Raw genomic sequence first — 26077 nt, 5'->3', positions numbered from 1 at the left:
AATTTAAGAGACTGGTGGGAGAAGACCTGAGAGCTTGAGCAGTGTTTAAAAACAAAAGCAATTCTGTGATGTACGTCGGTCCCAGATCATTGAGAGTAGTAGAGTTATTAGGACTTGTTTGCACACCTCAATTGTCTGTCGCAGAGTCATAGAGCAATACAACACAGATCCAAGCCCTTTGGCCCAACCAATCCATGCTGACTATGCCTGCCCATCTGATTCCAATTTCTTGCATTTGGCCCAGCCCGGTAGGGGTGGGGGGGTCGGGGGGAAGAAAGGTAAAATGTTAGGAGGTGCATGTGCTTCTTAAATGATATTACATTATACCCGCCTTCATTACTTCTGGCAGCTCGTTCCGTATGCTCACCACCCTTGGTGTAGAAAAAGTTGCCCCTTTTTAATCTTTTCACTCTGTCCCTGAAGCTATGCTTCCCCCCCCACAGTTTTGGATTCCCCAACTCTGAGGAAAAGACTGCTATCTCCCACCTTATCTGGGTCTGTCATAGATTTAAACACCTGTGACCCGGTGTCAAGGATGGCCCTTGCAAAGATTCCCTCGATCCGTAGGGACACGCTGGAGCGGGGTTCCACTAATCCGTCCGGAATAAGGGCTTGGGCTTGCAGGGGTCTCATGGCAGATTTCGGAGAATGTGTTCCTCCAGAGACTCCAGTCCGTTCCCTCACTGAGTCTCTCCTCAGTTTCCCGACACCTCTCCCTTCTTAGTCGCCCGGGGGCTTGCACTCCGCGGGGCGTCTTGTCTCTCACAATCCCTCCAGAAGTGTCCCTCTTCCCCACAGCTGCAGCACACCTCCTGCCACTCACATTCCCACCGGAAATGCCCCCCTTTCCCACAGTTATAGCACACGTACCCACCACCCCTCTCCTCCCGGGATGCCCGCCACTCCCAGCCCTCTGGGCGGCCCGCCCCCTGAAGAGGGTGCTCTCCCTGTCAATCCACTCATGCGAGGGGTCCCTACCCACCTGGGACCCTTGGGTCGCTCGGCTGTCAACCCAGCCATCACCTCCTGTACCGCTGAGGATTGTCCACGGTGGCCAGAGTCCTCTTTCCGGCCCAACGTGCTCTCATCCTTCCGTACCCCTCTAATCAGCTGACTGAATGATGGAGGGGGGCTCCTTTTATAGGACTGCCAGAGACTCAAAGCCACCTGGTCCTCCCCCAGGGAACCCCTAGATATCTGATTCATCCTCAACTTCACCACCTCGTCCACCTTCACTACCCCTCGGCGCCGCAACCCATTAAGCATTACCTCCAGCCGAAAAATGTATTCTGAGAGCTTTTCTCCTCTTCCCTGCCGCATGTTTTGAAGCTCTCCTAAGAGCTTCCAGGAACCTCCCATCAATCCAAACGCACCCTCCAAAGCTTCCAGATACTCTGCCAGGGAAGTCGAAGGCTATTCAGCTTTCAGCCCCCGGACGACACCAGCTGCCACTCCCCGCAAACTTTCCACCAATCTCTGTCTCTTTTCCTCATCCGAGCCTGGCCAGTCCCCTAACAACTGGGACGTGTTTTCAATCCATGCCTCATAATCGTCCTCCCCTTCCGGGGTGGGCGTGGTTCCTGAGAAAATTCTCAGTGGGTGGGGCCCCTCGGCCCTTCTCACCAGGAAGGTCATGGCAGCTGCCAACTCAGAGGTCTCGCCTCTAGCTGGGGGACGGGGCCTGACCAATCCTTCCCACTCTGACCCCTCTTGCTCCTCTTCCCTCATTACCCTGAGAACTTGTTCCCTCGCAAATTCTTTCAACCCTCCACCACTGGCTAATGGCATCTTTCCTGCTGTCTAATCTAACTCCTCCTCTGGTGTCTCCTCACATTCGTCCTCCGGGAGGGTGTGAAGGCTCAATGCCTCACCTCCCCCGGGACGCTGACCGTCACTGGCAGTTCCAACGTCATGATGTCAGCACTCGTACGAACCAACACCCAGCTGGATTCCACTTCTTTACCGCACCTTCAAGCTGTCAGTTCTACTTTGCCGGTAGCTTAAATCAAACTCAACCCACGCACCAGCACTTCTCCCGAAGTGCGGAAATCCACCCCACTTAACACGCACGCATGATTAACCGGTACATCCTCGAACTCACACCAGCTTACAATCTTATCCCAGTCCATCTCCGCACTACTTAAGGTGGTGATTTATACAGTTTACACAGAATTCAATCCCGGATGAGCCCCCACAAATGTAACGCTCAGGTCTATCAGCTCGTGTTTATCTAGAGGAAACACCGTTCGCCCGCCAAACCATGTCTCACTGTTGCGTCGTTGCTGTGTAACACCACCTGGTACAAACTCACACGTAAAATATCAGACAGCACACAATGTACGGTTTACAGATTACACTTTATAAATCTTACTGGAACTATGTAATTAATAGAGATACAATATAAAAGGGAAAGTAAAAGGCGCCAGACTTAACAGAGTTCAACCACTTCATGCACAACAGTTAGAGCTCAATTAACGGGATCCTCTTTCCATCATGCGATCCCCTCTGACCTTCTCGACTCGCCGCTCGGGACCAACCACGGTGGTCAACCAGAGCGCTTCCAGCACGTCCGTCCTCTTCGGGTCTCCTCCCGAAAAGCCCGCCAAACCACACGGTTCCCAGCCATATGAGACAGAATATCACCCACAAAAAGAATAACATGGACTCTCATTGGTTCATTTTCTCTCTTATCAATACTATAACCCAAACAAGCAGAGAGAGAGAACTCCTTACATTGCAGTTATTATTACAGAAAAGCCATTTTTAAAAATAACATAACAAAGAAGCCACTTTGTTAGCCTTCGCAGTAACGTAAAAGAAGCAACCCCTTACATTGGTGTGATGGACAAACAATAAGAAGAAGTGTGGAATAACATTTCAAAGCACATTAGATTGCCCAGATTTTGTTGGAAGTGTTGACATATCCCTTCCATGTTTCTGCTTTGTGCTCTATGACTATGAAATGCATACAACAGCTAAAGTGAGTTTTTAAATTTGAATGTTTCAAAATGTTTTTCAAAAAAAGTTTGGAAGTAAATTTATTATCAAAGTATAGGTATGTCACCACACACAACCCTGGGCATACTCAATGAATCTATTGAATAATAACTGTAACAGAATCAATGAAAGACTGCCCAACTTGGGCGTTCATTCAGCCAGTGTGTAGAAGACAACAAAACATTTATGATTTTTAATTTAAGATAAATATTTTACAGCTCTTGAATATATTTCTCAATGTTTATAATGCCAAAAATCATGGGTGTTTGACAATTTTTTTACATCACGGTTAGGATTTGGTCTAAGTCTCACACTCAATTCATGTGTTATAAATGGCCGAGGCAATGCATGGGCATTTACCATGAAGGATCGAGGCAGCTTTCAACCACAAGTTCCTGTTAGATGTTCACATTGGTTAAGTTCATTCTTTGTTCTGTGTTCAATTGCAAGGCTATCGGCCCACCGCTGGCCACAAGTTCATAGCTAGTGTACGTTTCCAGGAATCTTTCCTGTAATGAGATCATACTTCTAATTTCTATTGTTTTTGTTAAATGTTGCAGCTGGACAGCAAAATATGATAGTCAAACAGGAAGCAAATGGATTGAGTAAAAAGGATTTTGCTTTCACTATACAAGGTGCACATTATCTTGTGCACATTAGAGGACGTCTGTTGTGTCTTAAAAATCCCCCAGAGCCACTGGTTTATTCGGAACATAGACCTGACTCAAATGGAAAGTTTATCAAGTCTATCCCCCACATAAGAGTATTGTTACTAAACACTTCACACTCACCTATTAGCCGTGCATCTAGTCAAAACAATAAACTTGGCAACTCCATGTATTTATTGATTTCTTAAGTTTGTAAAATAAAAGTTCTTCACAAGCAGACAAAAAGTGAAATTTGTCCAACGTCAGATGCCGTGACTGTAGTGATGAAATACTCTCTACCTTGCATGCTGATAAATAAGCAGAGGAACAGAACAATCCTGAGTACATTGCTCGAGTGAAATATAGTTTCATATAATCTGATTGACTTGCACAAACCTAATCCACCTGACCATTTACTGGTCACATTTTTTCAGCTCCACAGATGTAACTCAGGGACATGAAATGAAAAAAAAACAAATAAGCGCCAATAGGATCTGGGATTTATTCTTCAATCCCATTATAACTAAATAATTTAAAACAAATAACTTGCCCACGTAATTTGCAACCACATGCAGAAAATTGCAAGCTGCAATTGTGGCACAATTGTTGTGGCAGCTGTAGTAATCACACTTCTGTTTCAAATAGAATTTAAGATTATATTTGTTGTTCCAAAAGTGCTTTCTCTATATCTGACTGGTTGATTGCAATGAATAGGTAATGTTCTTCCTTTATTTAAGAAGGACAGCAGGTATAAACTAGGTAACCACCGGCCAGTGAGGTGAGCCTTGTCTCTGAAGTGGGAAATTATTGGAAAAAATTGAGAGTTGCAGCATTAAGACATGAACTATTAGGATTCAGAATCAGGTTTAATATCACTGGCATATGTTGTGAAATTTGTTAACTTAGCAGCAGCAGTACAATACGATACATGATAAATATAGAAAAAAATTGCAGTAAGTACATGTATATTAGATAGTTAAATTAAGGATAGTAATGCAAAAACAGAAATACTTTATACTTTATTGTCGCCAAACATTGGTACTAGAACGTACAATCATCACAGTGATATTTGATTCTGCGCTTCGTGCTCCCTGCAGTACAAATCGATAGTAAATATTAAAAATTTAAATTATAAGTCATAAATAGAAAATATAAAAGGGAAAGTAAGGTAGTGCAAAAAACCGAGGTGCGGGTCCAGATGTTTGGAGGGTACGGCCCAGATCGGGGTCAGGATCCGTTCAGCAGTCTTATCACAGTTGGAAATAGAAATGCGGTAGTGCTCATAGGTTTCAATGTCCATTTAGAAATCAGAAAGCAGAGGGGAAAAAGCTGTTCCTGAATTCCTGAGTATGTACCTTCAGGCTTCGGTACTTCCTTCCTGATGATAACAATGAGGAGAGGGCATGTCCTGGATGATGGGGGTCCTTAATAATGGACGCCGCTTTCCTGAGGCACTACTCCTTGATGTCTTGGATACTGTAGAGGCTGGTACCAGTGATGGAGCTGACTAATTTTACAACTTACTTTTGATCTTGTGCAGTTTGCTCCCTCACCTCCTCCCCTCCCATGGTACAATATTTCAATGTATATGTGACAGACGAAGCTAATCTGACATCCTCTCACTAATTTTATTGAATTTTCTTGAGGTAATGGAGATTGATGAAGGTAGTGCAGTAGATGTTTTCTGCATGAACTAGTTTGACAAGGTCCCACCTGGTAGGCTTGTCCAGAAAGTTAAGGCATCTGCGATCCAAGGCAAACTGGCTAATTGGATCAAAAGGTACAATGCTGCGTGACTCCGACTAAAATTGGCTTGGTAATGGGAGGCAGAGAATAGTGGTGAAAGGGGACATTTTTCTAATTGGTAATCCTTGACTAGTGGTGTCTTGTAGCTATTGATGCTGGGTCTTTACTGTCTGTGATATTTCGTGGATGAGAATGTGGGAGATGTGGTTAGTAAGTTTGCGGATGCCAGGTACACTTGGCTCTCCCATGATTTGGTGTAAAGATAGACAGCTTTACAACTAAAACCTGTTTTGAAAGGGGTGTGTGTGTGTGAGACACAAGCCTCTGCACGGGATGGACCATCGCCAGATATCAGAGCTGGCTGATGAAAGAAGGTCCTACTACCAATGGCTGGAAATGGCAGGGCTGAGGGACAGCACAGAGGCGCTGCTCATGGCTGCACAAGAACCGGCACTGAGCACAAGAGCAATAGATGCAGGGGTCTATCACACCAGACAAGACCCAAGATGCAGACCGTGCAAGGAATACACTGAAACCATCCAGCCTGTAGTGGCAGGGTGCAAGATACCAGTACGGACAGCATACACTGAACAGCAGGAATTGTGTACAGGAACATCTGCGCTGTCTATGGATTGGACAATCAGAATCAGGTTTATTATCACCGGTATATGACATGAGATTTGTTAACTTAGCAACAGCAGTTCAATGTAATACATATTACAGAATGGAAAGAAAAATCAATTACTGTATATGTATATTGAATAGATTAAAAATCATGCAAAAAACAGAAATAATATATATTAAAAAAGTGAGGTTGTGTCCAAGGATTCAGTGTCCATTTAGGAATCGGATGGCAGAGGGGAAGAAGCTGTTCCTGAATCGCTGAGTGTATGCCTTCAGGCTTCTGTATTTCCTACCTGATGGTAACAGTGAGAAAAGGGCATGCCCTGGGTGCTGGAGATCCTTAATAATGGACGCTGCCTTTCTGAGACACCGCTCCTTGAAGATGTCCTGGGTACTTTGTAGGCTAGTACCCAAGATGGAGTCAGCTAAACTTAAGACCCTCTGCAGCTTCTTTCGGTCCTGTGCAGTAGCCCCTCCATACCAGACAGTGATGTAGCCTGTCAGAATGCTTTCCATGGTACATCTATAGAAGTTTTTGAGTGTTTTTGTTGACATATCAAATCTCTTCAACCTCCTAATGAAGTATAGCAGCGGTCTTATCTTCTTTATAATTGCATCGATATGCTGGGACCAGGTTAGGTCCTCAGAGATCCTGACACCCAGGAGCTTGAAACTGCCCACGCTTTCCACTTCTGATCCCTGTAGGAGGATTGGTATGTGTTCCTTCGTCTTACCCCTCTGGAAGTCCACAAACAGCTCTTTTGTCTTACTGACATGGACTGCCAGTTTGTTCCAGTGACACCCCTCCACTGGTTGGCATATCTCACTCCTGTACGCCCTGTCTTCACTACCTAAGGTTCTACCAACAATGGTTGTATCATCAGCAAATTTATAGATGGTACTTGAGTAATGCGTGGCAACACAGTCATGGGTATATAGAGAGTAGAGCAATGGGCTAAGCACACACCCCTGAGGTGCACCAGTGTTGATCGTCAGCGAGGTGGAAATATTATCACCAATCTACACAGATTGTTGCCTTTTTGAAGCAAGTGAGAACTTCCACCTGTAGCAGTGAGGTTGAAAATGTCCTTGAATACTTTCGCCAGTTGGTTGGCACAGGTTTTCAGAACCTTACCAGTACTCCATCGGGACCTTCTACCTTGCCAGGGTTCACTCTCTTTAGAGACAGCCTAACAATCGGCCTCTGAGACAGAGATCACAGGGTCAACAGGTGCAGCAGGGAGCTTCACAGTTGTAGTTATATTCTCCCTTTTAAAGCAGCATAGATAGAAGGCACTGAGTTCATCTGGTAGTGAAGCATTGCTGCCATTCATGCTATTTGGGATTCACTCAGTAGGAACTAATGTCTTGCAAACCCTGCCAGAGTTGTCGTACATCTGATGTCACCTCCAACCTCATTCGAAATTGTCTCTTCATCCTTGAAATAGCCCTCTGCAACTCACACCTGGTTTTCTGGTACAGGCCTGGGTCGCCAGACTTGAATACCACAGATCTAGCCTTCAGCAGGTGTATCTTCTGATTCATCCCCACAGATTTTAATGAAGTCGGTAACAACTGAAGCATACTCATCCAGGTTTGAAGATGAATCCCTGAATACAGTCCAGTCCACTGATTCAAAGCAGTCCTGTAGGTGCTCCTGTGCTTCCCTTGTCCATACCTTCTTGGTCCTCGCTCCTAGTGCTGCAGTCTTCAGTCGCTGCCTATACTCAGGGAGTAGAAGTACAGCCAGGTGATCAGACTTCCCAAAATGAGGGCGTGGAATAACACGATAGGCATTCTTGATGGTGGTGTAGCAATGGTCCAGTGTCTTGTTTCCTTTAGTATTGCAAGTGATCTGTTGGTGGTAATTGCTTAGTGATTCTTTTCAGACTGGACTGGTTAAAATCTCCCAAAACAATGGTGAAGGTGTTAGGATGCGCTGTTTCATGCATGTTGATCGCATTGGTCAGATCATCTAAAGCCTGATCGACGGTGGCCTGAGGTGGAATGTATACTGTTACCAAATGACCCTGGGGAACTCCTGTGGTTGGTAAAAGGGACGGCACTTAACTGCTAGATACTTCAGGCCTGGTGAGCATAATTGGGACTGCTCTGATATACTTGTGCACCAGAAGAGTTGATTTAAGGCATACTTCTCCACCTCTGCTTTTAAGAGACTATCGATCTATGCTGACAGCGTAAACCTACCGATCTGAATCGCTGCATCTGGTACGGAATGGGTTAACCAGGATTCTGTGAAACAAAGGACTCACGTGGTCCTAATGCCCCTGATTTAGCACCCTAACTCTGAGATCATCAATTTTATTCACCAGAGACTGCACGTTTGCCAGCGAGATAGTTGGTATTGGGAGTTTTAAAACCCCGTTTCCTTAAACACACTTGTATCCATGATCTACAGCCACGTTTCCTCCGTGGAATCCTCACGGACGCTTTCATCCACAATCAGTGTTGCTGTCATCAGTTTTAAGCAGCGGTAATTTATTTAAATGCATTATGACATCTTTGTTGACTGTACTGACCTTGGAAGCAGTTGTGCTTTTTAAGCTGTGTCAGGCTGAAATGAGAATATTTAATCGATCCATTGAGAGTACTGCTGCTACTTGAGTTGTCTCTAGGCGCCCCGGAAGTAGAATAAATGGGGAAGAACCCGTGAAAATAGTGGAGAATGACAGAGCTCAGATCCTGTGGGACTTCCAAATACAGACCGACCAACCAGACATAGTAATACTGGACAAGGAACAGAAGAAAGCAATAGTAATATGTGTGGCAATCCCGAATGACAGTAAATCAGGAAGAAAGAATATGAGAAGCCAGAGTAATACCAGGGCTTAAAAGAGCAGTTAGAAAGGATGTGGTTGAAGCCAGAGTAATCCCGGTGGTGATAGGAGCACTTGGAGCTGTGACACCTGGACTGGGAGAGTGGCCCCAACAAATCCCGGGAACAGCATCTGAGATTTTGGCCAGAAGAGCACAGTACTAGAGACAGCAAAGATACTGTGTCGAATGCGCAAGCTCCCAGGCCACCCGTAGAGGACCTGAGATTGAGGGAAAATTACACATACACACCACCCATCAGGGGCGAGAGAAAAAAATATATATCAAATAATGTTCTAAGCTTTCATAATTTTCTAGCAGTATTATTAAAAATAACACTGAATGGCAATCACAGATTTGAAACAAACTGTTTTGGTGTCATGTTGAAATCTGCAATTTACGATTCTTGAGCTTAAACTTCCCAGGAGGAGAGAATCACTTACCAAAAAGTAATGTTTTTCCTCAATCTCTTACTAAAATCTAATGCAGTGGCATTGTTGTAGAGGAGAGTGGTACACAAACTTGCACAGATTTTGGAATTTTATTAGCTAACAATTTATACCCCTGCATATATGGTCCTGCTCCCCATGATCCCAGTGTACAATTGCTGTTCTGAATTCGAAAATGTATTGTGGGGAGACCTGAGGAGAAAACAATAATATTTGCTGTTTCTTGATTTAAATTTCCTTTCAGTGCTGAATTTCACATAATGTTTTTTTATTTTCCAGTTGATATTTTGAAACAAATCACCATTCCATCAGTGTTTATTGGAGCAGCATCAGCTAAGTACCTTGAAGAATTCAGCTATTTCAGAGGGTAAGTCTTTTGTTTTACTTAGTCCTTTCATATTAGTTTAAAGTCGCTTACGAAATTATGACTTCAATCTAGCAAAATTATGAACAAAAGTACATCTTCAGGGAGCAGTGTCTCAGAAAGGCAGCATCCATTATTAAGGACCTCCAGCACCCAGGGTATGCCCTTTTCTCACTGTTACCATCAGGTAGGAGGTACAGAAGCCTGAAGGCACACAGACAGCAATTCAGGAACAGCTTCTTCCCCTCTGCCATCCGATTCCTAAATGGACATTGAACCCATGAACACTACTTCTTTTAATATACAGTATTTCTGTTTTTTGCAAGTTTTTAATCTATTCAATATACGTATTCTGTAATTGATTTATTATTTTTTAAATTTTTTTTTCCTGTTCTATATTATGTGTTGCATAATATAAACTTCTACTTTGTATCCTCACTTATTCTGCTACCTGTGTTGGCATATTTTTTCACAGGTCCTCAGGTGCTTAATCCATGTACTTCTAAACTTCAAGTTGTGTGAAATATTCACGTCTAACAGGACAAATAGGATTAGCATTGTGGTCGGCATGGATGAAGTGGGCCATAAAAACCCATTCTCTCTGCTCTAGGTTACATTGATTCTATGAACTTACTCATCCAGTTAATGTCAACTTTACATGTGTACCTCAATCTTACTGTCTGGCATTGTTCACCCAAGTTCAAAGTAAATTTATTAAGTTACATGTATGTCACCATATACAACCCTGAGATTCATTTTCTTGTGGGCATACTCAATAAATCATAATAGAATAATAACCATAACAGAATCAATAAAAGCCTACACCTACTTGGGTGTTTAATCATTGTGCAAAAGCAATAAATATCAGGAACCTGAGATGGAGCCCTTAAAAGTGAGTCCATAAGTTGTGGGAGCATTAGCTATCGACTCACTTTCGAGGACTCTTCATCATGGCTCAAGACATTTTCCTAATCTGTGTTAGTTGTGTGCTGTTCATTGAGACAGGTGAATTTTGAAGGTTTTTTTTAAATCATGCACCACCTCTTGACTTTGTAGTTATTATTTACAGTCATTGTAATGGAAATTGGCCATTGATTATTAAAGTATATGCAGTAAATGTATTATTCTGAATCACTTGGCAGTTATACTACAGTTAGAATGTTGGTTTCGACGGTGATGATAGGAACCTGTGCAGGGAAGCTTTTAAAGTGGAAAAGCTATTGCACATGCCCTATTCCGTGGTACGAGTGATTGTCACGACTGGATTATCACACCTTATGTAGAAAGAGAAACAGTTAACATATTATGTCTTGAGACTTCAACAGAATGGAGAAAAGAAAACAAGTTAATTTTCAGTAGCAGAGAAGATGGAGTGTAGAACCAAGGAAGTATCTTTGATAGGGTGAGACCAGGAAACTGTCAAAGTGAAGGAGTGTCGATGATGAATGGGAAGGGAATGGGCTGGGAGAGAAATAGAATTAAGGTGAGAAGAAATAAGTTCAGTGGGGCAAGAGGGAGACAGTGCATCTGATCAAATGGCCTTGCTTTTGAGTCTTCTACTGAATGTAAAGGTGTACTTGGCAGAGCTGGGGCACTGCAAGGTTGGAAGCTGTGGAGGAATGCTCTTCCTGAGGAAAGGAAATCGATGACTGTATGGGAGACAGGTGTCTGATACTCTTTGGGGGGTACCATGCCTCAGTGGAAGGTGTCTAAGAATTCAGGTTTGGCTTCAAACAGAGATCAATTCACCAGACCACAAAAACACCTGTAGTATTGGGTTTGTTGATGAACACGTAAATGGTCTTTTTTTGTTTAAAGATGCTGAAGGAATTCTCTGATATGATTTGGATCTGAGATTATATTTAATAAATGGATAGGGGAACAGCACATAGAATGGGGTGGAGTGGAATTCTGAGATGAAGATGATTAGGGAAAAAATTAATCAGGCACTGGGGGAATTGTTCTGATTTTACAGTGATTAGGTGGTAAGTGATGACAGCAGCAGGAAGCTTAATACATTTTAGCAACCTATTAGATGAATGTCTGTAAATAAGAAGCAACATGCCACATTTGTAAAGGTCAGGTGAAATGAACTAAATGAATAACTTATAGGGATCTCAAAGAGCTCTCTGCTAAAAAATACAGTGCTTTTGTGCAACGGTCAGACAGCTATAGAGTTAATTTTGGTTGGAGGAGGAAGATTCTCTGCCAAAACAATGTAAAATGTGTGAAATATGCACCCAAATACCAAAATAAAAGGCAGTAATCTTGTCCACTGTCTGCAAGGAGTTCGTACGTTCCTCCCATGACCATGTGGGTTTTCTCCGGGCACTCCGGTTTCCTCCCACATTCCGAAACATACTGTTAAGTTTGGTATTAGTAAGTTTTGGGCATGCTGTGTTGGCATCAATAGTGGTGACATTTGCAGACTGCCCCCAGTATAATCCTCACTGATCTGATATGATACAAAGACACATTTCACTGTTTGTCACACTGAAACATACAAAGCTAATATTTAATCTTTAATATGATCTTTCTTACCTTCACCTTACCTTGTGTTCTCTCCAGTTCCACCCCTCTTCCCTGCAAATTTAATGGTACATATCTTACTGATACGAGTTATAAAAGGGCATCAACTGACATATTAACTCACTGTATCTCTGCATGTCCTCATTATTTCCACCATTCTGCCTTGATTCAATTCAGTTTGACCTCTACTAATCTAACCCATAATTTTTCTAAAGTGTAATCTAATGTGGATGTAATTCCTTTTACATTTGCAGAAATATTTTTACCCAATGTCAAACTAATGTAGAGGTTGCAAGGAAAGCAATATTTGCTATAAATTGAAAATGAGCTGGGGTACAAAATTAAAACCTGACTTAACCTGACTGCTTCCAATATGAATTCAGCTTGAGCATAAAGACTTCTTGTTTATTTATTTATTTAGAGTAATAGGCCTTACTGGCCCAACCAGCCCATGCCGCCCAATTACAGCCAAACGAACAAAAAATCAATTAACTCATACATCTTTAGGATGTGGGAGGAAACTGTAGCAAACAGGACAAAACCCACATGGGCATAGGAAGAATGTACAGACTCCTTGGAAAGAGTGACAGAATTGAACCTAATAGCATTACTGTGCTACCCTGAAACCTGACTTCAGTTCTGTTAAGTCCTGCCTCAATGGACCTAATTGTAAACTGGCTGTTGAATAAAGTACTGTGCTTTCGTGCCAGCAAAGCCCAGTCTACCTGAGGACTTGATTGTTGATCTGATCTAAACCTAACTGGGATGTCAGATCACAATGGGCTTGGGTCCAATAGCCAGATTAATATTAGCACAATTAATGTTCAGTAATCAAGCTGTATAGACTAAAGGGCTTCTGTAGGTTTCTTTCCTTTTTCAATCTTTTTATTAGTTTCATAAAATATAAACATAACATAATAATAGTACAAAGTTATTGGGAATACATTGTTATACTTAACATGAGTAATTATAGAACCAAATAGTACTTAATTAACAAAACTCCCAATCATATAGGATACCAATGAATAATACAGAACAAAAAAAAAAAATCTGGACAGAAATCATGAAAAAAAACAAAAAAAAACCCTAAAAAAAAACACTAATCTAAACAGAATTAATCAACTAAACTAAAAAAAAGACCTGGGCTGTTTTAGCATCGTAAGAAATGGGAGAAAAGAAAACCTTAGTGTCGACGACTCTGTTCCTCTCAATCAACACTGCAGAGAAGTAAAATAAGTTTGGAAATGGTCAAATTACATCATATGAAAATGCTGAATAAATGGCCTCCAAGTTTTTTCAAATTTAATGAAGGGTCATAAACCACACTTCTAATTTTTTTCCAAATTTAAACACAACATAGTTTGCGAAAACCAGTGAAATACAGTGGGAGGGTTAATCTCTTTCCAATTCAGCAAAGTGGATCTTCTAGCCATTAAAGTAAGAAATGCACTCATCCGACGAGCTGAAGAGGTTAAATGATTTGATTCTATCATTGGTAACCCAAAGATAGCAGTAATTGGGTGAGGTTGTAAGTCTATATTCAAAACCATTGAAATAATATCAAAAATATTTTTCCAATATTTTTCCAACAAAGGACATGACCAAAACATGTGAGTCAAAGAAGCTATCTTGGAATGACATCTATCACATATAGGATTTATATAAGAGTAATAATGAGATAGTTTATCTTTGGACATATGAGCCCTATGCACTACTTTAAACTGTATCAATGCATGTTTAGCACATATAGAAGATGAATTAACTAATTGAAGAATTTTTTTCCCATTTTTCAATCAGTATAATAATCTTAAATTCTCTTTCCCAATCAGTTTTAATTTTATTAGATACATCAGGACATAAATTCATAATTATATTATAAATAATTGCTACAACACTTTTCTGAGAGAGGTTTACATCTAAATTTTTTTCCAAAATATCCATTGGATCTAAGTGTGGAAAATTAGGAGAAACAGTAATTAAAAAGTTTCTAACCTGTAAGTATCTAAAAAAGTGAGATTAACTCGTACATCTTTAGGATGTGGGAGGAAACTGGAGCACACGGGGAAGACCCACATGGGCACGGGAAGAATGTACAGACTCCTTACAAAGAGTGACAGAATTGAACCCAGGTGGCTGGTGCTGTAATAGCATTACTGTGCTACCCTGAAACCTGACTTCAGTTCTGTTAAGTCTTGGTCTCAATGGACCTAATTGTAAACTGACTCTTGAATAAAGTACTGAGCCCTCGTACCAGCATAGCCCATTCTACCTGAGGACTTGATTGTTGATCTGATCTAAACCTAATTGGGATGTCAGATCACAATGGGCTTGGGTCCAGTAGCCAGATTAATATTGGCACAATTAATGTTCAATAATCAAGCTGTATAGACTAAAGGGCTTCTGTAGGTTTCTGACCCATGGACTTAAGATTCTTGGTGCTCTCCCAAGTGCTCATGAACTTTGAGAAATCATTGGCCAGGAGTTCACAGGACCTAGTGGGATGTTGAATTTATTTTATCAGGGAAGTTTTGACGACATCTTTAAATCTTTCCCGCTGTCCATCAGTTAGCTTCTTCCTTTGAGGGTTCTTGGGAAAGTGTACCTGTTTTGGGAGTACGGTTTTGGGCATACAAAGAATGTGGCTGTGGCCTTTCCAAAGCAATAGGATAAATGTAATTCTAGTCTCAAATCTGGGATTGTAAGCCTGTGACAGGGCACTAATGTTCATTTGCTTGAGAATATAGAACAGTACAGCACAGGAACTTCTCCACAATATTGTGCCAGACTTATTAAACTAGTAATCAAATGCCTAACTAAACTAATCCCTTCTGCCTGGACATATCCATATCCCTCCACTTCCTGCCTATCTACGAGCCTGTTGTGCTATCCTTTGGACTACGCAGAGACAGTGTAGGTGGTATTTCTCCCTCATTCAGGTGCCTATTGCTGACAGTTGAAGCCTCAGAAGCATTTCACAGTGTGTCAAATAAAGCTAATTTCATTTTATGATTTACTGTTTACTGGAAATCATGAGTTCTGTGCTGTGTTTAAGGCCTTGACCTTCAAGCCCTCTTTTTCTCAAATGACCAGAATCTGTGCTAGTATCCTGAAGTTGATGAATTTCATCAGCAATATCTGTCTTCACTGAGAGGACTGGTCCACGTTTCCTAGAGTTATCCTGTGGCCCTTTATTTTTGCTCGAATGTTGTACAATGTGGATACGTTATTTAAAAACTTTAATTTTGCTGATATTAAGGGTAGACCCAACATTTTATTTGTGCTAAAAGAAAAGCATATCCTTGGCCATAAAGACTTAGCAAAGCATCACTTCAGAGATACTGTAAAGATGTGGAAGACGGTCTTGTGGTTAGATGAGACTAAAGTGGAACTTTTTTTGACCTCAACACTAAGCCGTATGTGTGGCATTAATCTAATACTGCACAGTAGCCAAGTAACACTATCTCTATTGTAAAGTATGGTAGAAGTAACATCATACTATGGGGATGTTTTTCAGCAGAGGGACTGGAAGTTTGCTCAGGATTGATAGGAAGATGAATGCAGCTAAATACAGAGATAAGGATTAAAAACTGGCTAACCTCTGCCAGAAAGCTTAAACTGGGGAGGAAGTCCATTTTCAGCAGGGCAATGACCCAAAACACACTGCCAGAGCAACCATGGAGTAACTTCAAATGAAGAAAATTGATTTCCTTAAATGGCCCAGTCAGAGTCCTGACCTGATCGACCATCTCCGGCAAGACCTCAAGATCGCTGTCCACCACTGTTCCCCAACTAACCTGGCACAACTTGAGCAATTTTGCAAGGAGGAATGGCAAAACTTGCTCCGTATCATGTTGTGCAAATCTAGTAGAGGCGTATCCAAGAAAGACTACTAGTTGTAATAGCTGTAAGAGGTGGTTCAATGAAGTACTGAATAAAGGGGGATGAATACTTCGAATTTTTAGTTTTTCATACTTTACTATTTTCCCTGTTTTTTAGGGGGCTCTACTGTAATAAAAGGAGCATGTCATTCACAAATAAAAATTCTCAATTAAATTGATCAAAATCCCTGGTTGTAATATTCATTTATGTGAACAGAGGGTTGGGGGCTGAATACTATTTCAAGGCACTGTACATTTTTCTGGCAAACCACTGCATGACCTTCTACTCAGATATACTGTCTAGTACATAAAGCCCATTTTTGAAATGGCCATCTGCAAACTAGATCCCATTTTGTTTTACACATTTACATCAAAATTGTATTGCCTTTGCACCAAGGTGGCAACAAGATTGTCAGGAATCTTTCTTCATTTGAATTTAAAGACTAAAAGATGAAACTGAATCAGCATTGAGCTGAATTTGCACAATTTTAGTAGATTCAAATTTAGTTGTGTTCTTCCCTTTCCCTAAACAGCTACAATATAATATAACCATATAACAATTACAACACGGAAACAGGCCATCTCGGCCCTTCTAGCCCGTGCCGAACTCTTACTCTCACCTAGTCCAACCGACCTGCACTCAGCCCATTACCCTCCATTCCTTTCCTGTCCATATAGTTGTCCAATTTAACTTTAAACAACAACATCGAACCTGCCTCAACCACTTCTGCTGGAAGCTCGTTCCACACAGCTACCTCTCTCTGAGCAAAGAAGTTCCCCCTCATGTTACCCCTAATCTTTTGCCCTTTAACTCTCAACTCATGTCCTCTTGTTTGAATCTTCCCCACTCTCAATGGAAAAAGCCTATCCACGTCAACTCTATCTATCCCCCTCATAATTTTAAATATCTCTATCAAGTCCCCTTTCAACCTTCTACGTTCCAAAGAATAAAGACCCAACTTGTTCAACCTTTCTCTGTAACTTAGGTGATGAAACCCAGGTAACATTCTAGTAAATCTTCTCTGTACTCTCTCTATTTTGTTGACATCTTTCCTATAATTCGGTGACCAAAACTGTACACAATACTCCAAGTTTGGTCTCACCAATACCTTGTACAATTTCAACATTACATCCCAACTCCTGTACTCAATGCTCTGATTTATAAAGGCCAGCATACCAAAAGCTTTCTTCACCACCCTATCCACATGAGATTCCACCTTCAGGGAACTATGCACCATTATTCCTAGATCCCTCTGTTCTACTGCACTCTTCAGTGCCCTACCACTTACCATGTATGTCCTATTTTGATTAGTCCTACCAAAATGTAACACCTCACACTTATCAGCATTAAACTCCATCTGCCATCTTTCAGCCCACTCTTCTAACCGGCCTAAATCTCTCTGCAGACTTTGAAAACCTACTTCATTATCCACAACGCCACCTATCTCAGTATCATCTGTATAATTACTCATCCAATTTACCACCCCATCATCCAGATCATTAATGAATATGACAAGTAACACTGGACCCAGTACAGATCCCTGAGGCACACCACTAGTCACCGACCTCTAATCTGACAAACAGTTATCCACCACCACTCTCTGGCGTCTCCCATCCAGCCACTGATGAATCCATTTTACTACTTCAATATTAATACCTAACGATTGAACCTTGTTAACCAACCTTCCGTGTGGCACCTTGTCAAAGGTCTTACTGAAGTCCCTATAGACAACATCCACCGCTTTACCCTCGTCAACTTTCCTAGTAACCTCTTCAAAAAATTCAATAAGGTTTGTCAAACATGACCTTCCACGCACAAATCCATGTTGACTGTTCCTAATCAAACCCTGTCTATCCAGATAATTATATATACCACCCCTAAGAATACTTTCCATCAATTTATCCACCACTGACGTCAAACTCACAGGCCAATAATTGCTAGGTTTACTCTTCGAACCCTTTTTAAACAATGGAACAACATGAGCAATACGCCAATCCTCTGGCACCATGCCCGTTTCTAATGACATTTGAAATAATTCTGCAAGAGCCTCTGCTATCTCCGCACTAACTTCCCTCAAGGTCCAAGGGAATATCCTGTCAGGACCCAGAGACTTATCCACTTTTATATTCCTTAAAAGCTCCAGTACTTCCTCTTCTTTAATCATCATAGTTTCCATAACTTCCCTACCTGTTTCTCTTATCTTACCCAATTCAATATCCTTCTCCTTAGCAAATACCGAAGAAAAGAAGTTGTTCAGAATCTTCCCCATCTCTTTTGGCTCCACATATAGCCATCCACTCTGATTCTCTAAAGGACCACTTTTATCCCTCACTATCCTTTTGCTATTAATATAACGGTAGAAACCCTTGGGATTTATTTTCACCTTACTTGCCAAAGCAACCTCATATCTTCTCTTAGCTTTTCTAATTTCTTCCTTAAGATTCTTTTTGCATTCTTTATATTCCTCAAGCACCTCATATTCTCCATGCTGCCTATATTTATTGTGGATATCTGTCTTTTTCCGAACCAAGTTTCCAATATTCCTTGAAAACCATGGCTCTCTCAATCTTTTAACCTTTTCTTTTATCCTAACAGGAACATAAAGATTCTGTACTCTCAAAATTTCACCTTTAAATGACCTCCATTTCTCTATTACATTCTTCCCATAAAACAAATTGTCCCAATCCACTCCTTCTAAATTCTTTCGCATCTCCTCAAAGTTAGCCTTTCTCCAATCAAAAATCTCAACCCTGGGTCCAGACCTATCCTTCTCCATAATTATATTGAAACTAATAGCATTGTGATCACTGGACTCGAAGTGCTCCCCAACACAAACCTCCGTCACCTGACCTATCTCATTCCCTAACAGGAGATCTAACACTGCCCCTTCTCTAGTTAGTACCTCTATGTATTGCTGCAAAAAACTATCCTGCACACATCTTACAAACTCCAAACCATCCAGCCCTTTTACAGTATGGGCTTCCCAGTCTATGTGTGGAAAATTAAAATCTCCCACAATCACAACCTTGTGCTTACTACAAATATCTGCTAGCTCCTTACAAATTTGCTCCTCCAATTCTTGCTCCCCATTTATTGGTCTATAATACACCTCCATAAGAGTTACTACACCTTTCCCATTCCTCAATTCCACCCAAATAGCTTCCCTAGACGAGCCCTCTAATCCATCCTGCCAGAGCACCGCTGTAATATTTTCTCTGACAAGCAATGCAACACCTCCCCCTCTTGTCCTTCCGATTCTATCACACCTGAAGCAATTAAATCCAGGAATATTTAGTTGCCAATCACACCCCTCCTGTAACCATGTTTCTCTAATAGCTACCATGTCATACATCCAGGTATCAATCCATGCTTTAACCTCATCCACCTTTCTTATAATGCTCCTAGCATTAAAATAAATGCATTTAAGAAATTTTCCACCTCTTACTCCCTGTTTTTCAATAACAGTACAAACAACTTTACTATTTTCTTTTTCTTCCTTCTCCCCTACATTTGTTCCTACACTCTGGTTCCCCTCCCCCCTTGTATCTAGTTTAAATCCACCGGAGCCTCTCTAGCAAATCTACCTGCAAGAATATTTGTCCCCCTCCAGTTCAGATGTAGACCGTCCCGCCGGAACAGGTCCCACCTTCCCTGGAAAACTGCCCAACTATCTATAAATCTGAAGCTCTCCCTCTTGCACCATGTCTTCAGCCACGTGTTAATCTGCGCTGTCTTACTATTTCTAAACCTGCCTGCATGTGGCACTGGTAGCAATCCTGAGATTGCTATCTTGGAGGTCCTGTCCTTTAACTTGGCGCCTAACTCCCTGAACTCTCCTTTCAGGACCTCCTCACTCTTCCTACCCACATCATTGGTGCCTACATGGACCACGACATCCGGCTGCTCACCCTCCCTCTTGAGAATACCGAGGACTCAATCCGAGATATTGCGGACCTTGGCACCAGGGAGGCAACAGACCGTCCGGGATTCTCAATCTCTTCCACTCTTTCACTACAAATAGTGTACTTACTGAAATAAAACACTTAAGTAACTGCAATCAAAAATTACCATATGTCGGAACAATTAAAACATTAAAAATACATCTTTGTTGTTTTAATCTACTTTACCAGAAAGACTTGCAACAACTCAAGATGGTCACCACCACATTCTTGAGGTCATCTCAGAATGGCCAACAAATGCTGGACTTTTCAGTGGTGTCCCCATTTTAAAAAATGAAAAAATAAAAGTTGTAACTTCAATCTGAAATTTTTTTTTGAGACAATAAGTTGAAATGTTTCACGTAGAATTTACTGAAGCACCATTATTGCTTTCAAAACAAAACACAAAAAAAGCCCAAGCTATGAAGTTTCATTACTTTTATGCATGTGGAGCTGTCACAGTTACATCACAATCTAGCCCCCGTGTTGTCAGCGTGACATCAGACTTGGTACTGCTACTTGTTCACTATCTGCTTGCATCAGTTCAAAGGATCACAATGACATTGGTTCATAAAATCAGGGCTTCCCTTTTTGTGGGCAGTTATTTATTATTTGTATCAACTTGTGCTGCTGACATCGTTGCTATTGTGACAATGTAATCAACAAACCAAAAATGCTGATCATTGTTATGTGCGTTCTAGCAGCATTTCTGGACTTGTGCTTTGGCCATCACCAGTTGCGATTTCGTAACTATCTGCAAACATTCTTTTTTATTATCTTTCTCCACAGTGGGCACATAGTGATACTACCTGATTTTAGCCTTCCATTGGAGTACTATCTAATTCCGTTCCTCATCATAGTTGGAATCTGCTTAATCCTGATAGCTATTTTTATGGTATGTATTAATTCATTACTTGTATGTATTGTTTCTGTATATGAAAATGCTGTAACATTAAGATATTGCAAAGCTTTACTATACATTGTTCCTGGATAATTTAACTGTATTGGCATGGGCTTATTGCTTTGGAAAGCCTTATTTATACAAAATGAACAACCCATACACTAGTCTGTTTAGAATATAAAACAGTATATAACAGAATATAACAGTGAGATGGAGAAACTGAGCGAAATACTTGTTAGTAGGGAAGTGGTGTTAGGTAAATTGAAGGGATTGAAGGCAGATAAATCCCCAGGGCCAGATGGTCTGCATCCTAGCGTGCTTAAGGAAGTAGCCCAAGAAATAGTGGATGCATTAGTGATAATTTTTCAAAACTCATTAGATTCTGGACTAGTTCCTGAGGATTGGAGGGTGGCTAATGTAACCCCACTTTTTAAAAAAGGAGGGAGAGAGAAACCGGGGAATTATAGACCGGTTAGCCTAACGTCGATGGTGGGGAAACTGCTGGAGTCAGTTATCAAAGATGTGATAACAGCACATTTGGAAAGCAGTGAAATCATCGGACAAAGTCAGCATGGATTTGTGAAGGGAAAATCATGTCTGATGAATCTCATAGATTTTTTTGAGGATGTAACTAGTGGAGTGGATAGGGGAGAACCAGTGGATGTGGTATATTTGGATTTTCAAAAGGCTTTTGACAAGGTCCCACACAGGAGATTAGTGTGCAAACTTAAAGCACATGGTATTGGGGGTAAGGTATTGATGTGGATGGAGAATTGGTTAGCAGACAGGAAGCAAAGAGTGGGAATAAACGGGACCTTTTCAGAATGGCAGGCGGTGACTAGTGGGGTACCGCAAGGCTCAGTGCTGGGACCCCAGTTGTTTACAATATATATTAACGACTTGGATGAGGGAATTAAATGCAGCATCTCCAAGTTTGCGGATGACACGAAGCTGGGTGGCAATGTTAGCTGTGAGGAGGATGCTAAGAGGATGCAGAGTGACTTGGATAGGTTGGGTGAGTGGGCAAATTCATGGCAGATGCAATTTAATGTGGATAAATGTGAAGTTATCCACTTTGGTAGCAAAAATAGGAAAACAGATTATTATCTGAATGGTGGCCGAGTAGGAAAAGGGGAGGTGCAACGAGACCTGGGTGTCATTATACACCAGTCATTGAAAGTGGGCATGCAGGTACAGCAGGCGGTGAAAAAGGCGAATGGTATGCTGGCATTTATAGCGAGAGGATTTGAGTACAGGAGCAGGGAGGTACTACTGCAGTTGTACAAGGCCTTGGTGAGACCACACCTGGAGTATTGTGTGCAATTTTGGTCCCCTAATCTGAGGAAAGACATCCTTGCCATAGAGGGAGTACAAAGAAGGTTCACCAGATTGATTCCTGGGATGGCAGGACTTTCATATGAAGAAAGACTGGATGAACTGGGCTTGTACTCGTTGGAATTTAGAAGATTGAGGGGGGATCTGATTGAAACGTATAAAATCCTAAAGGGATTGGACAGGCTAGATGCAGGAAGATTGTTCCCGATGTTGGGGAAGTCTAGAACAAGGGGTCACAGTTTGAGGATAAGGGGGAAGCCTTTTAGGACCAAGATTAGGAAAAACTTCTTCACTCAGAGAGTGGTGAATCTGGGGAATTCTCTGCCACAGGAAGCAGTTGAGGCCAGTACATTGGCTATATTTAAGAGGGAGTTAGATATGGCCCTTGTGGCTACGGGGATCAGGGGGTATGGAGGGAAGGCTGGGGCGGGGTTCTGAGTTGGATGATCAGCCATGATCATAATAAATGGCGGTGCAGGCTCGAAGGGCGGAATGGCCTACTTCTGCACCTATTTTCTATGTTTCTAGTACAGTACTGAAATGCTGTTGAAATGTCTAATTCCAGAGGACGTTCATTAAAGCTGAGAGGGGGTAGGATCGGGGGAATATGATGGGTAAGTTTGGATGCCTGGTATGGCGGTAGAGGCAAATAGATTAGAGGCTTTTAAGAGCCGTTTGGATGGGCACGTGGATGTAACAGAGATAGAGGGATATGGACATTGAGTAGGTAGGAGGGATTACTGTTTGGGTGTTTTTTTATTTGCTTTTTAACTGCTTTGGCACAACATTGTGATCCGAATGGCGTGTTCCTGTGGCTTTTCTATGTTTACATCACAGTGCCGGCCCTTTGACCCACAATGTTATGCCGACCTTTTAACCAACTCCAAGATCAACCTAATTAATACATCCTTCTCAGATAGCCCTCCATTATTCTTTCATCTATGTGTCTCTAAGCATTTTAACTTTACACGACTAGATGTTTTTGAGTGACTATCACGATGCTTTTGAATTTGGCTTCATAATTTGAAGTACTTGGATGTGGTTTTCTAGTCAGAGCTCTTCCAAAACTCTCCAAGTATGCATGTATATTAGTTTGCAGTTTTAATGTTTTTGATGCAATTATCTAGTTATTTGAAATTATCACTAATTGATAGTTAAGTGTTAGCATGGGGTATGATAGCTAGACATAGTGCAAATTTTTATGAAAACTTTAGGTCTTTTTTATAAGAGATTTTTGCCTCAGGCTAATCTAATTTGAAGAACTAGGAACCTTTCCCATATTATTTTGGTTATCTTTTAAAGGGCTTAGGGAAATAGCCAGCCAAATGTTATTTTTTCTTTGTTAGTGGAGTGCAGTTAATATTTTTACTGTTGATCAGGAAAAGCAAGGGAAGAATTCTAGAAGAGTTGGCCAGTGAGTCTGTATGGGTAGAATTTAGGAATTTAAAAAAAGGCGATCACTTTGAGATTTTAATGTAGGCCTTGCAGAAAGTAGAAGAACAGATGAGAAAGTAAATTTCATGAGGAGCAGACAGGACACCCAAACGGCATGCTGCTTCCCAGGTGCCAGGGACGTCACGGATCCTGTCTACAGCATTTTGGAGAGGGAGGGAGAGCAGCCAGATGTCTTGGTACATGCTGGTACCAATGACATAGAAGGAATAGCAAAATGGTCCTGGAGAGAGAATTTAGAAAGCTAGGCAGAAAGCTGAGAAGCAGGACCTCCAGGGAAGTAATTTCAGGATTGCTGCCTGTGCCACACGCCAGTGAGGATGATCTGGCAGATCAATGCATGTCCGAGAAACTGGTGCAGGGGGCATGGCTTCAGGTTCTTGGATCACTGGGATCTCTTCTGGGGGAGGTATGACCTGTACAAAAGTGATGGGTTGCACCTGAACCCGAGGGGGACCAACATTCTCGCAGACAGAGCTGTTGGGGAGGGTTTAAACTAATTTGGCTGGGGCTGGACTGGAGAGAAGGGACTCGGAATAGGACGGAGGGTAAAAAAGAAAAGATAGCATGCTATCAAACAAAGATAGACTGTCAGGAAGGGCAGGCAAATGATAAGATAAAATTGCAGCCAGCAGGGTGAGCATCAGTACAAGGATGCAGAATAGCAAATGCAGTACTCAAAGTGTTATATCTCAATGCACGGAATGTAAGAAATACGGTGGATGATCTTGTTGCACTATTGCTGATTGTCAGGTATGATGTTGTGGCCATCACTGACTCATGGCTGAAAGATGGTCATAGTAGGGAGCTGAATGTCCAAGGTTACATGTTGTATCGGAGGGATAGGAAGGTAGGCAGAGGGGGTGGTGTGGCTCTGCTGGTAAAGAATGGCATCAGCTCTGTAGAAAGATGTGACATAGGATTGGAAGATGTTGATTCCTTGTGGGTTCAGTTAAGAAACTGCAAGGGTGTAAAAGGTCTCCGATGGCTGTTATATACAGGCCTCCCAACAGTAGCTGGGATGTGGACCACAGATTACAATGGGAAATAGAAAAGGTGTGACAGAAGGGCAATGTTAAGATAGATATGGGAGATTTCAACACGCAGATCAATTGGGAAAATCAGGTTGTAATGGATCTCAAGAGAGTAAGTTTGTTGAATGCCTACCAGATGGCTTTTTAGAGCAGTTTGTTGTTGAGCCTACTAGGTGATCAGCTACACTAGATTAGGTGTTATGTAATGAACCAGAGGTGATTAGGGAGCTTAAGGTATAAGAACCCTTAGGATGCAGTGATCACAATTGATTGAGTTCAACTTGAAATTTGATAGGGAGAAAGTAAAGTCTTGCGTAGCAATATTTTAGTGGAGAAAAGGAAATTACAGTGGTATGAGAGAGGAGTTGGCCAAAGTAAATTGGAAGGAGATGCTGGCAGGGATGACAGCTGAGCAGCAATGGCGCGAGTTTCTGGGAAAATTGAGGAAGGTGCCAGGATAGATGTTTTCCAGAAACGAAGATATACTCAAATAGCAAAATAGTACAACCGTAACTGACAAGGGAAGTCAAAGCTAATGTAAAAGCAAAAGAGAGAGCATTCAACAAAGCAAAAATTAGCAGGAAGATAGAACAGGGGTCCCCAACCTTTTTTGCACCGCGGACCGGTTTAATATTGACAATATTCTTGCGGACTTGCCAACCGGGGTGAGGGGGAGGTGTTCAAGTAGGGTCAAATTCACCTCAGCATGTCTTTTACAGTTAGGGTTGCCAACTTTCTCACTCCCAAATAAGGGACAAAAGTAGCAGTCAAATCCTGACGAAGGACCCCGGCCTGAAAAGTCGACTGTTCCTCTTCCTATAGATGCTGCCTGGCCTGCTGCGTTCACCAGCATTTTTTGTGTATGTTGACGGGACAGTTGTGTTTACCCTGAGGAAGATGACCATAAAGCCTTGCGCGGGTACCTGTGTGCACATGCGTGACGTGCGCATGCAAGTACGTGCCGATTTTTTTTCCACAAATCGGTTTTGGCTTAATCTTCCCGACTACACTGTACATACATTATTTCTACTTTATATAGGTGGTGTATTTATCACATCATTCCTGCTTTTACTATGTGTTAGTTATTTTAGGTTTTATATGTTATTTGGTAGGTTATTTTTTGAGTCTGGGAATGCTCAAAAAATTTTCCCATATAAATTAATGGTAATTGCTTCTTCACTTTACGCCATTTCGGCACGAAAGGTTTCATAGGAACGCTCTGCCTTAGCGGGGGAAATACGGGACAAGGGTAGTCCTGTATGGGACAAACCAATTTAGCCCAATATACAGGATGTCCCGGCAAATACAGGACAGCTGGTAACCCTACGTTCAAGTTCAACAGTGCGT

At 41.7% G+C, this 26077-nt stretch overlaps 1 protein-coding gene across 4 annotated transcripts in view; it reads left to right on the top strand.

Annotated features, from left to right (window-relative positions):
- Positions 1-26077, top strand: part of rnf13 (ring finger protein 13) — a 264442-nt gene that overhangs the window by 175318 nt on the left and 63047 nt on the right. For all 4 annotated transcript variants that reach the window (XM_072254984.1, XM_072254985.1, XM_072254986.1 and 1 more), the window contains 2 exons: positions 9578-9665; positions 20798-20903. In XM_072254984.1, coding sequence (XP_072111085.1) covers positions 9578-9665; positions 20798-20903 — 194 coding nt within the window. The remainder of the gene's footprint in view (positions 1-9577; positions 9666-20797; positions 20904-26077) is intronic.

The sequence above is a fragment of the Mobula birostris genome, chromosome 4 (genome assembly GCF_030028105.1).
Source record: "Mobula birostris isolate sMobBir1 chromosome 4, sMobBir1.hap1, whole genome shotgun sequence".
NCBI classification, from domain to species: domain Eukaryota; kingdom Metazoa; phylum Chordata; class Chondrichthyes; order Myliobatiformes; family Myliobatidae; genus Mobula; species Mobula birostris.
This window is presented reverse-complemented; position numbering and strand designations above follow the sequence as displayed.